This window comes from Balaenoptera physalus (genome assembly GCF_965194825.1).
Source record: "Balaenoptera physalus genome assembly, chromosome: 2".
Classification (NCBI taxonomy): Eukaryota; Metazoa; Chordata; class Mammalia; order Artiodactyla; family Balaenopteridae; genus Balaenoptera; species Balaenoptera physalus.
This window is the reverse complement of record NC_138883.1, coordinates 162,007,831-162,023,968: the sequence shown is the minus strand read 5'-3', so window position 1 is coordinate 162,023,968 and position 16,138 is coordinate 162,007,831. Positions and strand designations below refer to the sequence as shown.

General features: G+C 41.6%; 1 protein-coding gene across 27 annotated transcripts in view; it reads right to left on the bottom strand.

The window, feature by feature from the left end:
- The window catches only part of PARD3 (par-3 family cell polarity regulator), a 627,365-nt gene that overhangs the window by 507,724 nt on the left and 103,503 nt on the right, over nucleotides 1–16,138 (bottom strand). For all 27 annotated transcript variants that reach the window (XM_082449617.1, XM_082449635.1, XM_082449621.1 and 24 more), the window contains exon 2: nucleotides 11,013–11,114. In XM_082449617.1, the coding sequence (XP_082305743.1) occupies nucleotides 11,013–11,114 (102 nt within the window). The remainder of the gene's footprint in view (nucleotides 1–11,012; nucleotides 11,115–16,138) is intronic.

The window sequence follows — 16,138 nt, the reverse complement described above, 5'->3', positions numbered from 1 at the left end:
AGCACCAACACTTAACCACTAGACTGCCAGGGATTAGAAGCATTTCTGGTCTGGACGCTGAACATACCTCTTAACTTATCCAGCCTGAATATTCCCACCTACCTATGGACCATTTCTTGCTTTAAAAGTACTTGGAATTACTTTAAATTAGACTCAGAAAAAAAAGAGAGAGAAAAGAGATAACCAAATTCTAGAATGTGGAACAAAAGTGTTTTAGATGAAAAATATTTTGTTAGCATTTTCATCTTCCTGTTTTATGATGGATCCCCAAAGGCAAGCATTTCCTATCCCCTTCAACATCTCAAGTTCTGCCTGGAATGGAACAAGTGCTCAATAAATACGTCTGAGCCAAATTAAAGAAAATGATGCTGTTATTAAAAAAAAAATAATAATAATAATAATAATGTGACTGCAGCTAGGTTTCAGTCTCAAGTTCCTAGTACTGAGAAATCTCTGCTGACACTACACACTACTGCTAATAACAAAATGCCTGAGGACAATCGCCATTTGACTGTCCCCTTAAAAAGAAGTGTTGCTTAATATTTTGAAAGAAATTAAGCAATCTATTAGGCATTCCAGTGCAGGGACTATCAGAATTCTGAAATACAGGATACAGATTCTAGGATTCCCCTATTCCAGGTGAGTTTCTGGCTTTATACTATGTGCCTTTATTATATTAAATAAGCTCTTTCCTGGGTGGCAGTCAGGTGCTTGCCATCTAAGATCAAATGGTTATAGCACTCACAAATTTCTCAAGGCTTTCTGAGTGGGATTTTCTGCACGTGTCTTAGAAAGAATACTATCACTGCCTCATGTCTGAGGAGTCATCTCCCTGAGCTGTCTCTTTATAGCCTCTTATACTCAGTTGTTTTCCTCAAAATCTAAATTTCATGTTACTCTCATTCAAATGTTTTGACTCAGAAGAACCTGAGTTCCTTTTCCACATTTTAACACTAATTTCCTAATTAAAATGTTATTAGGATTTTCCATCACAGTGAAGGCAAGTATTAAGCTGAGGGTGTGCACCGTTGGAGGAACCAATAAAGACTGGTTAGAATGACTAGGTTAGAATGATTGCAAATTTCTGCCACCTGGAAACGCTATTTGTCACATGCCTTTAAATACCATCTATTCTATATAGTTGTCATTTCCAAATTCATACCTCCAACTCCAATCTTTCCCTTGAGCTTCAGAACTATATGTCCAATGACCTACTTAACACCTCTGCTTGGATGTCTCAAAGGCATTGCAAAATCAGTTAAATGTCTCAATAGGAAAGAGACTTGACTGTCTCCAACCCTGACATCTTGCATTTAAACGAAATGGACCTCCAAAGTACCCCCACCTAGCTCCAGTTAAGACTCTAAAATCACCCTCACTCTGTCTTCTTTGCCCTCACTGCTCACACCTACAATGCATTCTTCCCAAAGCAGCCTTCTAAAGATACACCTCTAATTATATCACTTCTCAGTCTGACAGTTTAAGGGCTTTTTATTACATTTAGTAGCAAATCTCAAATTAATTAATATAGTCCTTAATACCCCTCCCTTCCTCTCCAACCCCACCATTTCCCAGCTGCCTGCTGCATCCACGCCACGCTCGTTCACTTAGGATCCAGGACCCTTTTTTCCACGTCAGGTTGCTGTACACGCTGCTCCCTCTGCCTGCAGCTCTTCCCAGATCTCGCTCCTTCTCAGCCACTGGAATCAGCCCTCCTGTTTCCTCCTGAGAGCTGTCCTTGCCCAGACTTTGGAGTCTCTTTTCCTCACTGCAAGGAGAGCTCTGTGAGATAAGAGGACACCCCCCCACACGATAGTCCCTCAGCACCTCCAGCTGTTTCTCCGGTATATTAGAGACTGAAAAGCGTTTGTTGAATGAATGTCAGAAAGATGAAATCAATGAAGGAATGAGTGAATCTGTAAGATCTGCTTAACCTTTGCTCAAACAGATGCTGTAATTTTAGTCTGATACATGAACATGAGGCATCCATAATTGTGATAATAATCAATAATTGTGATAGGAATCAATAATTGGGATACAATTATACATGGCACTAACCTCCCGGCATTTTAACAAACACTCATATAAGAAGATTACATATAAGTAATCTAACAAAATTAAAGACAGTCGTTAAAATCAATATATTTTTACTAGCTAAACTAGCCTCTTTCTCCAACCCCAACCAACGATAAACATGTTTGTTATCTGGGACCAGTCAATCGCCCAAAGAAGCGAAAGAGATCTGCAGATTCAGGAAGTATATTTGGTTCTCCCTCTTCTCAAACCAAGGACACTACCATCTATCCAACTCTCAGGGCTGATACAAAGTTACAGCCGTATCCTGCTACAGTGTATAGCACATGAGGCTTCAGTTTTATTAGTTGACTTATTTTGGAATTATAAGAGGATCAAAGGGTCCAGGATCTTCCTATTTTCCTCCTCTTTTACTATAAAATCCAGGAGGAAAAAAAACCTGCTACTTTCTACATAATTATACATGAATACTGTATGAATGAATGAATGGGATGATCTTGTTTATCATCTATAATTACTTCTCCAATTATTCAGAAAATATTAATGAGGAAGAAACCAACAGTCATCTACCTTCCTCCTTCTTTTCCTTTTTGTGATGAAAACAGTTTATTATATACCTGAAAAGCTGAATTGTATACATTTCACTCTAGATAGGAGAGAGAAGAAAACCTAGGCTAAACATTTTAAAAGTTGAAAGTTACTATAAAACAGCTTTTCACAGCATTTATTCTGGAGCACTTGTTTTTGAGATGTGCTGTTTTTCTGGAGAATTGTCAGTGTTGGCCAAGTAATATTTTAAAACTGTAAACAAGGCCTTCCTTCCCCCTGCCACCCAATTTTAACTGAGATGTAATTGACATATAACATTGTGTAAGTTTAAGGTGTACAAAGTGTTGATTTGATGCACTTATTACACTGCAAAATGATTATAACCTTAGTATTAGCTAACACCTATATCATGTCACATAATTACCATACCTTTTCTGTGGTGAGAACATTGAAAATCTACTTAGCAACTTTCAAGCATGTAATACAGTATATTACTAACTCTAATCACTATGCTGTTCATTACCTCCCCAGAACTTATTTATCTTAAATGTGCACCCTTCAACCAACATCACCCCTTTCCTCCCACGTTTCGGCCCCTGGTAACCACCATCATTATAATCTCTGTTTCTACGGGTTTGGCCTTTTTAGATTTCACATATAAATGAGATCATACAATACTTATTTCTTTTTCTCTGGCTTATTTCACTTAGCATAAATTCCCTAAGGTCCATCTATGTTGTCACAAAGGACAGGATTTTGGTCTTCCTTATGGCTGAATAATATTCCTCTGTGTGTGTGTGTGTGTGTGTGTGGTTATCCATTCATCCGTGGACGGCCGCTTGGGTTGTTTCCATATCTTGGCAATTGTGAATGATACTTCAATGAACATGAGAGAGCAGACATTTTTTCAAGACAATGTTTTCATTTTCTTTGGCTAAATACTCAGAGGAGGAATTGCTGGATCCTCTGGTAGTTTTAGTTTTGATTTTTTTGAGAAACTTACATACTGTTTTCCATAGCAGCTGCACCAATTCACATTTCCACCAACAGTGCACAAGGCCTCCCTTTCCTCCGCACCCTCGCCAACAGTTGTCGTCTCCTGTCTTCTGATAACAGCCATTCTAACAGGTGTGAGGTGATACTGTGGTTTTGAGTTGTGTTTCCCTGATGATCAGTCATGTTGAGCACATTTTCAAGTACCTGTTGGTCATTTTGTATGTCTTCTTTGGAAAAACGTCTATTCAGTTCCTCAGTCCATTATTTGATCTGATTGGTTTTTTGAGTTCTTTACGTATTTTGGACATTACCCCTTATCACATATATGGTTTCCAAATACTTTCTCCCATTCTGTAGGTTGCCTTTTCCTATTATTGGTAGTTTCCTTTGCTGAGCAGAAGCTTTTTAATTTGATGTATTCCCACTTGTTTATTTTTGCTTTTGTTGCCTTTGCTTTTGATTCCAAGACTTTTGGCTTGGTTTGTTTTGGTTTTTAATGATACAGTCCTTGTTGGCTCCTAAATACTAAAAATCGAAACTGGGATCTTTGCTTCTTTTCAGAAAAGAACATACATACTGATAGCATACTAGGACTCCTCAAATTCTAAAGATGCAGAAAATAACATATTTCTTCCCTCAACTGTTACTGAGCACCTATTATGTAGCAAGCTCTCTTCAAAGTGACAGGAATGTAAAATAAGTAAATGAAAATGAATATCTACAGAAATTCATTTTATAAAACAAATACCTAAGATAGCCTGGCTTATATGTTTGTTTTTAAACCATTAGAAACTGGTATTTAAGAATGACTAGTTCACCTAATTCAATGAATGGCGGTAGCAATGGTGACCAACAATGATGACAGTTATTATTACCATTTCCTGGGGTCCTATTTTTGCCAAGCACAACGCTGAAACTTTAACACAAATTCTCAGGCTTAAGCTTAATATGACCTTGTAAGGTAGGTACAATCATTAACCTCCCTTTAGGGATGGGAAAACTGAGGTTAGAGAGATTAAATACTTTGCTCATAAAGTAAAGAAGTCATGGGGCCAGAAGTCAGACACAGGCAGTGTGGCTTCCTTCCCCCGACCCCCCGCAAAGAAGATGCGCCTTGCTGATGGAGCAATAGAAAAGCAACATGCAGCAGACCAGGGAACCAAGCCCTAGCCTACAATTAACATGATAACTGTCCCTCACTCCGCCTGACTCACCGGGCGGCTCCAGCCAAGCAAAGTCCTCACTGCCTCCCTCAGGAAGGCTGACAAGCCAAGACTCTACAGAGAGTCCCCACCTCCAAAGCTCCTACTGCTTCCGAGGGGCCGTGCAGGGCCCGGGCCCCCTTTTCTGTTCCCTTGCACTAACACCCCTCACCCATCACCACCTCTGCTACACCTGGCCCTGTGCTCCCCGACCCACCCACCCACAAACTGACGAGCTGGGGGCGAACCGGTACTCGTGAAATACTTACATGTTGGGAAATAATCCCTTTGAGTTAATTAATTAGCCATTTAATGCTCTACTTGGCACTTAATTTAAATATTTTCTTCTTTAGAACCTAACTCAAAGAAATCCATTTAGGAGGAAATTAATCAAGGCATCTAGTTAAACGAAGTCTGTTTATACAAATTATTTCAATTCCAAGTTAGCAAACTCTTTTTTTTTTTAAACATCTATTGGAGTATAATTGCTTTACAATGGTGTGTTAGTTTCTGCTTTATAACAAAGTGAATCCGTTATACATATAATGTGGCAAACTCTTTAAATCATTCCTTCCCTATGCCAATTCATACTAAAGTTAAAAAAAAAAAAATAGATGTTTATATTCTAACCTCAATTTAGAACTGCCTAATGCTCTCTTCATATTGGAATTAGGCAGAAGGAGAATTATGGAGAAATTAAAAAACAGAAAGTAACAAAATCCCCAGTTATTCACCTACTCTACCCTCAGAGATAACTATTTCAGTCGGTCCCTTAAACCCTTTCCAATGTACATAACTGTTTGCACTAAAATTAGACCATATTTTGAATGTTGTTTTAATCCGATTTTTTAACAAATTTATATCAGATTCACACATCTGTCTGCGCTTCTGTTCCAAATATCCAACTGCCTAACTGACACCTCCAAGGCACCCCAACTGACTAAAATCAGGACTAAATCCTGATCTCCCCACTGGGTCCCAAGTCAGCGCCCCCCCAGCACGCACTCCCTGCCTTGGGGAATAACCTCACCGTCACATTTACCTATTAAGCCACCACAGATCTACCTACTCCCCACCTCTCCACCTTCTCCTCCATATCCGTCTCCCACCTCCCCCAAAACCCACACACTGGCCCCCCTGGGTCCACTCTGCCCCCTGCCCATTCATTCCTGACACACTCAGCTGGGGATATTTCTCACATGTAAATCTGATCCCCTAACACCCCCTCGTTCTCACCTGGCTGTCCTTCAGATTCCAGCTGGGTCGCATTTTTTTTTAAGGCAAGTCCTGCTTCACCCTGAGCTTGGGCACACCTTTCACAGCACGGTTCCTTTTCCTCAGAATCATTATCTATCAGAAATTCTGACTCTCACAATAGATCATAAGCCCCAGTAGAGCAGGAAACATGGCTACTTTCGTTCAACAATGTATCACAGCACTAAGCTCAATGCCTGGCACACAATAGGTGCTCAGCAAACAGATTACATTAATTAAAAATACTGAAAGAAAAAAAAAAAGACTAAAAGTCTTCTCTTTCAAAGAAAATTATTATATGTGCTAGCTCTTAAATTATTATTATTATTCGGGCACCCTGGTTTGAAAAAATTCTCTACCTAACCTTTATCCAGCAGGCGGAGGGGCACTCAGCTTTGGTTCAACATTGCAGCTTTGACTTGTCTATTCCATAAATGCCTCTGTGCTAGCTTTCACTGACATGTAGAAATTGCTGCTTGCCCACAATCCCAACACATTTTAAAAGTTTCTTTTTCTCCACATTCTTCTACGTGAGGACACTGGCCAGACTGTCCCCCAGAGAATCCTGGCTTCTTTCCAACAAGCAGCAATCAACAGTCTCCACGACAACCCTGCACGGTGCCTGGACCCCACTCCAAACACACAAACCCTTCAAAGAATTTACACTGCTACCCCATCCAACCCTTCGTACAGAAAGCAGGACACCGATAGTGGAAGACTATTTCCCAAGGTCATCCCCGAAACAGAACACACATGACATCATTCCAGGTCAAGACAAAATGACACCCCAGTGTGACAGAGGAAATGCTTGATGCCACATCTTAAATCACCTTCAGCACCAAAGACATAAAAGAGGAAACAAGGGTGTGAGTGAGAAAAAGACACTCTTCTTGCTGATCCCCCCCCCCACCGCCAAAAGCACCCTTCCCCCCCCACCCCCCGACTCTAAGTGCTGGTCACTTCCCCCTGAAACCTGTTTCCACCCAAGGTCAGTGCGAGGTGCCAGACTGGAGGGAGAAGTGAGTGAATGCCCAGGATTTTTACTCTGTCGTCTAAGTTTACTGTAGTTCACAGAGGGAATGACGGGAGGGACAGAGAACTGAGAGAGGCTCACCGATAGTAAATTATAAATAATGAAGAGCAAACGAGGAAGAAATTCAGACAGAACGCAGCGCAGCACTCAGGAAGGCTCGCGTTACGGCTGTTGTAAACGGTGCTGGGGATGGTGTGAAATCCACTTCAGCTTTTCACAATTTGGCGGAATGTCAATGAGAAGACTGAGAATCAGATCCTAAGAGTAAACAGAGCAGCATGACAACCCTGCCTGGAAACAGCAATGTCCAGACGGGACGAACAAACAGGGCACGTCTTCATGCCCAAAGTAGACCTAGATATTCCATGTCTCAGAAAATCAAACCTACTCCAAGAACACAAGACAACCCACACTCACACCATTTTTGAATACATTTGGGTAAACCTTAGAATTGGAATTGTATAGGCACTAAATGAAAACTTCCTCAGTGCTGTGCATTGAACTCTAATAACTAAAGGATAATGATCAAAATTACAGCTAAATAGATACTTCAATTTTCTTCCGTGATCATTTGAATTACTGCCTCTTAATCCTCATTTCCCTGTATTAAAAACTATTTTTTCATAATTTTACAGATTCAGTGACCAGGTATAAAATCTGTATCTCTGAGTTTTCCCCATTACAGAGACTGACAGGAAGGCAGGGCCACTGAAGCCTTGTTTTCACAGTTTGTGAGCAGAAATAGCACCCTGGGGTGGGGTGGGGAATAAACTTCAGGTGCCCAGAGGAGTTTCCTAAAACAGGACATGTTTTTAAAGAGGAATTTTATTGTTTAGGAGAATGTTTTTCTAACCTAAAAGCAAAATAGGTGTCAAGATCCTTAGCCAGAGAAACTGCCAAGAAAAGTTGAAAACACTCCAGGGTGATTAAATCAGAATTAAGTTTCAGAACCATGGAAAAGAGCCATACAACTCACTACACACAATCCCTCACTTTGAATAATGCATCCAACAACACGGGTGAATTTGGGTGCTGGGATTCTGGATTAATTATATTTTCACAGTTATAACTTAAAATGGGTCCTTTAAGATGCTCCAAAAATTTAAATTAATTATACACATACACATATTTAAATATTTCTGAACAAATAAAACAATGATTTAAACTATTTTAGTCAGCAGTACCTTGTACCCTCTACCGTTTTTCTATTTGAAAACTGAATTTAATCTACATGATGTAAAATTGTCTGAAAACTTATTTCACTTACTAATATTTAAAACCTTTTTCTCAGGTTAAAAGATTTTTTTTAACCTACATAGGATATATAATAAAAGATTCCAGAAAATGTAGATTTATCATCAAACTCACATAAGAATATAAAATCTAAAACACGGTTTGTTTATCCTATGATTTCAATATGCAGCTGTTTTAGATTACACAGTTTCCTTTACCTTTGGTTTTTATGTGCAATCTAATGGTTGTGCTGAAAGAAGAGTGTATTATTTTCAGTTGCTGAGTAACAAATTGCCCCCAAATTTAAACAAGAACATCAAACCCCTTAACCTGGTTGATCTTTACAGATCCAACAGCTGCAGAGTCCACGTTATTTTCAAGTACACATGAAATGCCCACCAAAAAGGCCACAAAATAAGTCCCAATATGGTTTTAAAGTTCTTTTTAAAATCCTGTGGCTGAACATCTACATCGCAATACTCCACCTACTCAAAATGTGAACTGTGTTTGGAGCGTGAACACTGATGGGGGTGCAGGGAGGAGCGTTACTTGTGCCCCATGAACCTGCCCGGCGCGTATTATACCATGTGGGCTGAAGAATAAAGTAGGATGGCACCAACTCGGGGGAAAACTACATTTGTGTTCAATCAGAAAGGAAACAGGTTTCATTATCTTGTAATAACCTGTAATGGAAAAGAATCTGAAAAAGAATATATGTATATGTATATAACTGAATCACTTTGCTGTACACCTGAGTCTAACATACATTGTAAATCAACTACACTTCAATTAAAAGAAAGGAAGGAAGGAAGGAAGGAAGGAAGGAAGGAAGGAAGGAAGGAAGGAAGGAAACAGGTGGAGAAACAGGAATGCTCACCACTGCTGCTGGGTGCAAAAGACATACACAGGACCACTCAGCTTCCTCCACAGAAATCCAAGAATCCAAAACAGGACGCGTGAAAGAGCACATAAATCCCTAAAAGAAAATACTGTGCAGCTATGTCGGCATAGCTATGGTTAATGGATGTGGAAATGTATTTATAATCAACTCCAAAAAAGCAGGCTACTACTCAATCCTTTTTATTTAAGAGGAGAAAAGTGTGTGTCTGTCTCTGAGGTAAAATAGCGTCAGGATGCAAAGCCCACTCAAATAGCGGCAGTAATGAGCTTTAAGCAGTAAGGGGGTCACGGGTGACTATTTCCTTCTTTGTATGTCTCTTTTTCCTCATAAGAAGCTGTATTATTTTATAGAAGAGAAACAACCAAAAAAAGAAAAAGAAAAAGGAAGAGGAAGGGAGAAGAGAAAATATGAAAAGATCAATACAACACATTAGCTCATCTCTTTCCAGCATTATGGCTGGGAAAGGGCAACCTGTTTAAATTCCTCATAAATTTCTGTAGTTTAAGCTCTGGAGCTGAGCTGCACAATAAGATGACTATAATTTAAGTCTCTAGAGGATGCTCTTCACGTGGATTGCAGGAAAAGGATTTGAGAGCCACCCTATTCCTGGCTCACAGAAGAGCCTGACAAGGAGAACTGACCCCAGGAGAAAGAGCAGCAAATCACAGACAGGCAGGAAAGTTCTGCATTTTTGACACCACATGCTCCCAGCCCACGGTAGCTGCAGGGAACACACCCCACGACGGCAGGGGCTAGTGAATCAAACATCCGTGACGTTACACAATACCTGGTACCCCGGAAGTTTTCACTTTCCTTAAGATTTCAAGAAAACACATAAGACATCGGCCAGTTCTGAGCCAGGCGCTATGCTGTCAGGAATGCAGGCGGGAATAAGCACCGCAGCCGCGCTCGCCCAGCCCACAGCCCCGGAGGCAAGGGGCCAGCGGTTGGAGAGCTCCCGGGAGGAACAGGAGTGGGCACTGGGCCATTTACCTTCCTCGACCCCACGCAGTCACCTCGCTGCGCAGCCCACGCTGAGCTATCACCGGCCGCGAAGAACAGGTGAGGATGTGGCCGCCAGCCCTCCCGGCGTCTCACAGCAGGTCAAACACGAGGGGGTGTGGCCACAGCCTGCTCAAGTTGGATTCAAGCAATCAAGAATCCGCTGGCTCCTGTGCCAGAGCCCAACATCCTGCCACCGATTCCTAACACGTTCTGAGTCACTCCTCTGCCTCATTCCCTCAAGGAGGACAGACAGGAGGGTGGATACAGGCCAGTGATGCCTCCATCACAGCCAACAGTGAAGGTGCTGTTGCAGTGTGACGGCACTCGGAGAGGAGCCACGGACGAAAGGGCGGCTTCCTGAAAGCCAAGCCCACCGGGAGGAGGCTGGGATGCAGCCGGGCCATGCCAGCTGCTGGGATGGGCCACCACGGGGATCAGAACAGAGACCTTGTATGTCGCACGTGGAAACAGTGAGCATAACGACAGGCCTGAGTTGTCGGGAAAGATGTTACATTTGGTTAAAATAAGGGGGGGATGGCATGGAAACCTCTTAAAGATATTTCCATTTAAAACGCTGCAATTTTAAAAGTTCAAAACCTAGTATTAAGTCCCAGATATCAAGAAAATCATTATACCCTGGGAAGATTCATGATACTTATTATAAAACAAACATACCAGTATGAGTGGCCCAAATGTCCTTTAAAATACATGTGTCTGAAACAGGAAGGAAAGTGCTCCCCCCACCCACGCCCTCCCCCACCTTCACAGAATGCGCTCAGAGCCGCTTTCCTGGACTTGCACTCACTCTGTCTTTATCATCCGCCACGTCACAAAGGATGTCGTCGAGATCGAGAATCCCTCCGTCTCCATGTTCCAGTCGATGCACTTGTATCCAGTAGTTTGGATCCTGTATGAAAGAACAGATAGCAAGTTAGCATCACCAAAAGGGAACACAACAATTTACACGGGGATAACCTCCTGCCATGAAAAGGAATCGACCTCATCAAGAATATCCCAACTGACTGAAAATTCAAGTGGCTCCCTATCTTTGGTTGAGTCAATTTTCTTTTTTTGATGATGGAGTCACTCCTGCATGCACGTCCCTTTGGCTCAGACGCCAATACACTATTGTGATAGGAACTGCAGAAACGAGCAAAACTCTCTGCACACGAAATATTAATTCCTCTGAAGTATGCTGGGTTTCCCATGGTCCGATATGAAATACTTATTAATCCTCCCAATCCAATCTACTGAGATATTCTAATAAGCAAGCAACATATACTGTGTGTCTGAAAAGCTCATGTCACAGCCTATCTGAAGAAAAGGAGGTTGCCTGCCTTGGTGGCTCAAAGTAACCCCTACAAACAGGTCTAAATATACTGACACAGAAGAATGTTAAGACCACAAGTGAACAAAGCAAGCTCAGAACAGCATGTGTGCTTGAGTCTATTTCTGTAAAGACAAAGTTACATACACTTGTATGTGTGCATACGGCAATGTCTCCAAGGATGCACACCAAAATTTGCAATGTTTATCCCTGGGGGTGGGACTGGGGGAGAAGGAAGAAAAAAGACTTCATTTTAAGTGTTACACACTTCTACCTGCAGGGGTGTGTGTGTGTGTGTGTGTGTGCACGTTCATGCATGTGCACACACATATATACACACATATACACACAATGTAACATAAAATCAAGCTCTAAAATTATGTGAAGAGAGAACATAGTTGTTCTTAAACTTCTATAATCATTCTCTTGTGTACTTAAATGAAAATATACTAAACTATACCTTTCGCCGTTAGCTACTAAATCATCCACAGCACAGAATTACTAATAAAAAGTTCAATTCAAGGTAACACTCCATTTTCCCAGCCTAACCAGTGATGTTTGGTACAGTTTTTTCTTAAAGGAGAGGCTGGGATAGAGGAGGCACAAGATTCATGAGAGCTAAAATACAGATTCTGGACCCTACTCAGATCTGCTGACTCTGACCTTCCAGGGGTGGGGTCAGGCAATCCATACCCTTGAAGCCCTCCAGGGGCATCTTTAAGAGAGCCACGACTAAGAATCACAAAAAATGGAACAATAACAAATGAAGAATTATCAATCCCTGTCATTTCTAACCAGCACAGAAGGCAGTCCAGCCCCTAATTCTCAAAGTTATTAAACATTATCATAAAAACTACTATACCAATAACCCAGAGTTCCTTTGTACCCTTATCTATCTAGATTTCTTTAATAGATTCAGTGCTGAAATCAACTGTTCATCTAGAACACGGAGAGTAAGCTTGTAGAAAACACACACACCACACACACACACACCACACACACACCACACACCATACACACACACCCCACCACACACACACACACACGCACACCACACACCACACACACACAAAACACACACCACACACACACACCACGCACATACCACACACATACCCTTGGCATCCCCTTCACTCACTGGTCCTTACTCTGCATAATTCCCTGGTTACAATGTCATCCAGAGAGTTCTTAAGAAACCCGCTGCTGTGAGTCGAGCCAGGCTCCAGAATTTGTCATTTCTAGAATCGCTGAGCTGTTGAAGAACAAAGTCCTGAAACAAACTATACTCCTACTCTTCCTTACCAAATGGTATTAACTCTCCAAGAGAAATGGAGAAGAATGAATAACCTGGGGGCGAATAAAGAGAAAGTCATCATCCCCAGCCACTCACCACAAGCAAGCTGCAGGATGACCTAATCAACCTAAATATCAGCTTCCACTTCTAAAGCAACTTTATGCACCCAGAAGCAGGCTGACCTCTACAACGTAGCTTATAAAACACATTCTTAAAGCCTCTTAATCCTCCTCACTCTTTCCGCATGAGATCACAACCTACTGCCTTTCTATAAACACTTGGAGCTACTCCTTTGAAATAAATTCCCTCCTAAAGATTTCCCAACCTCTTAAATTGGTACTTGAAAACCTGCTAGGGTCCAGCCTCTCTCCCACCACTTCCCCTCTCACAGCCCGCACTGTGCCCTGTATAACTGCACCCCTCCTTCCCATGCCCAGTGCCTGGGGACCCACCTTACCCCTCAGGCTGACCATTCCCATCCATCAAGACTCCTCAGCCATCCTCTTCCCCAAGAGCTTCTCCTGACCGGAACACCCCAAGAAAGGTTAGAGCTGTATCTCCAGCCTCACTGTTAATGTCTCTAAAAACCATAATGGTATGACGCAAACTAATATATAGAGGATGGATAAACAACAAGGTCCGACTGTACAGCACAGGGAACCGTATTCAATATCCTATGATAAACCGTAATTGAAAAGAATATTTTTTTAAAAAGAATGTGTATATATATATCTCTGAATCACTTTGCTGTACAGCAAAAATTAACCCAACACAACTACACTGCAATAAAATTTTTTAAAAGCCATAACAGTATGGAAAATAGTACTCAGATGTCAACTTTGAGCCTTTAAAAGCTGTATTTTTCCAAATGCTAAAATAATAGTACAAAATCTTCTGTTGACCCTACTTTGCCCTCGAGCTACCACACCTCGACCCTCTTGACAGCCAAATTTTTAAAATATCTGTCGTCTCAGATTCTTCTCCCATAACCCTGTTCCAATCAGGCTTCCTCCCCACCATGGTTCCAAAACCGTCCGTCAAGGTCACCAACAGCCTCCATGTTGCTAAAGGAGTTCTCAAGACCCATCTTCCTTGGTCTATCAGCAGAATTCGATGCCGCTGGTCACTCCCTCCTCCTTGAAACACTCTGCAAACTTGGCTTAACATCCTTCAACGATCTGATCAAGGCTTGTCTAATTCTGAGATTCAGTTGTTGACTTCTGCCTCCAGAGAGGTCCTGATTCAACGGTCAGCTATGCCAAGTAGCCCTGACAACACCATATCAAGGCATTCATCAGGCTGGTGCTTATTAAATGTCACTCCATACCATGTGCTGAAAGGAAACAACCATTTGGAGAGAAGGCACCAAGAGGGAATCATCAGTAATCTCAAGAGGGCACAGCACACTAAAAAATCAGATCTGAGCAGTGCACGTGAAAATGACCTCCTCCCGCAAGAGTATGAAAACCAGGAAGGAGGCTTTTTGCCACGAGAAATACAACTCCTTGGAAGAGTAGTCTCTCAGGAGATTTTAACTGACAGCCTTCATGCACACAATTCTCTCTCGACACCCAGAGCACTCGCTGTGTTTTCAAGGAACAGTCAAGTACCCGTGAGGGAAAACTTTCCTAAAAAATTTAGACCATATTCGTTGATTCCACTTTGTGTCAGTCTACACTAAGTTTGAAATAACAGAAATCATTGCTGTCCTGGCTGTAGAAACTTAGAAGTGTACCTGAACAGAAAGCTGTGATAAGCCACTTTTAAAAATACCAAAAACATTAATTCTACAATCTGTAGACCTGTCATTGGGTTAAAAAACAAACATGACACAACACTCAATTTTTTTAAAAAAAGTTTCACTTACGGTATGTACATATAAAATAACCAAAGATTTAAACACTAATAATAAGTTTACAGTATGATGAACAAAAATCCATCACACATGAGCAAGAAATGAGAGACAAGGTTCGTCCAACAAGTGGCTGGAGAGAGGGCTACCAAGAAGCAAATGTCCCCGCCAGACAAGGCTCCCCAGGATGCAGTGTCTCTAAAAGATTACCCTCTCTGTCCCTTTCTCAAGTGAACACTAGAGGATGTGCACCAACAAAACCACACACAGAATCACTGCTTCTCCCCCAAGATGACTGGGAAAAAAGATGGAGGGAACATTTCTATGACCAGCTAGAATGAAAGCACAGAGATTTGATAAGATGCAAGTTGCAAAGAATGCTGATACCCACCCTATCCCAGGACACAGGAAGAAAATACAGTGCAGGAAAAGTCCTAATGAAAGACTGACTCCTATCCTAATTTCAAGAAATCTCTCACACTCCATAAAGAGCATTGTCACACTATACAACAAGATACTGAGCTTTTGCGAGTGGTGACCTGGGTAACACACAAGCACTGCATATTTTATGCCCATGCAAGTTTCAAGAAAAGCATCTACAAATAGAAACAGTACCCTACTCCTGCATTAACCATGGCGTACAGCAATGGTCTATATCCTGTCAAATCTTCAAATGAGAATATACTTGTAAACGTAAGACTAGAAACTTCATGTTGATCCAAGAGAATTGAGTATTTACTATGTGTGAAGCACTGACAATCATTACCTACTGTGAGAAATTAAAATTTATCAGATAAAACAAAGAGTTAAAAAGAGACAGACCATGAGTCATAAGAAAACTAAACATAAAAATGCTTTGTGAGTTCAGAAGAGGAAAAGATTACGTTCACTGAAAAGATTTGGAAAAGGTTTGTGGTGAGGTTTTAGCAGAATCAGATGCCAGAAGAGGGAGGGTGGGAAGGAGGGAGGGAGGGAAGGAGGGAGGGAGGGAGGGAGGAAGGAAGGAACTTCCAAAAAGTAAAATACAAGTCACCACAACAAAGGGAAAAGGAATCAGAAATCAGAATGGGTTGGACCTTCTCAAGAGCAACACCAAAATCTAGATGATAACAGAATGCTGACTTCAAAACTCCTAAGGGAAATGGTCTGCAACATAGAATTCTAGACTTCAGCCAACAGCTACCAGAAAAGTGTGAGCGAAGGTAGAAAAGGACATTTTTAGAAATGCAGTGTCTCTAAAAGATTACCCTCTCTGTCCCTTTCTCAAGTGAACACTAGAGGATGTGCACCAACAAAACCAAGACATAACCGTGAGTGAGGAAGGCATGGCATGTGAAGCAGGGGGCAGACACAGGAGAGAACTGCCAGGGGGGGGTCCAGCCAGGAGCCATCCCCAAGACTAGGCCGGGAAAGGACGCAACTAAACACACCCAGATGCTACTTAACAGCTGGCAGAGC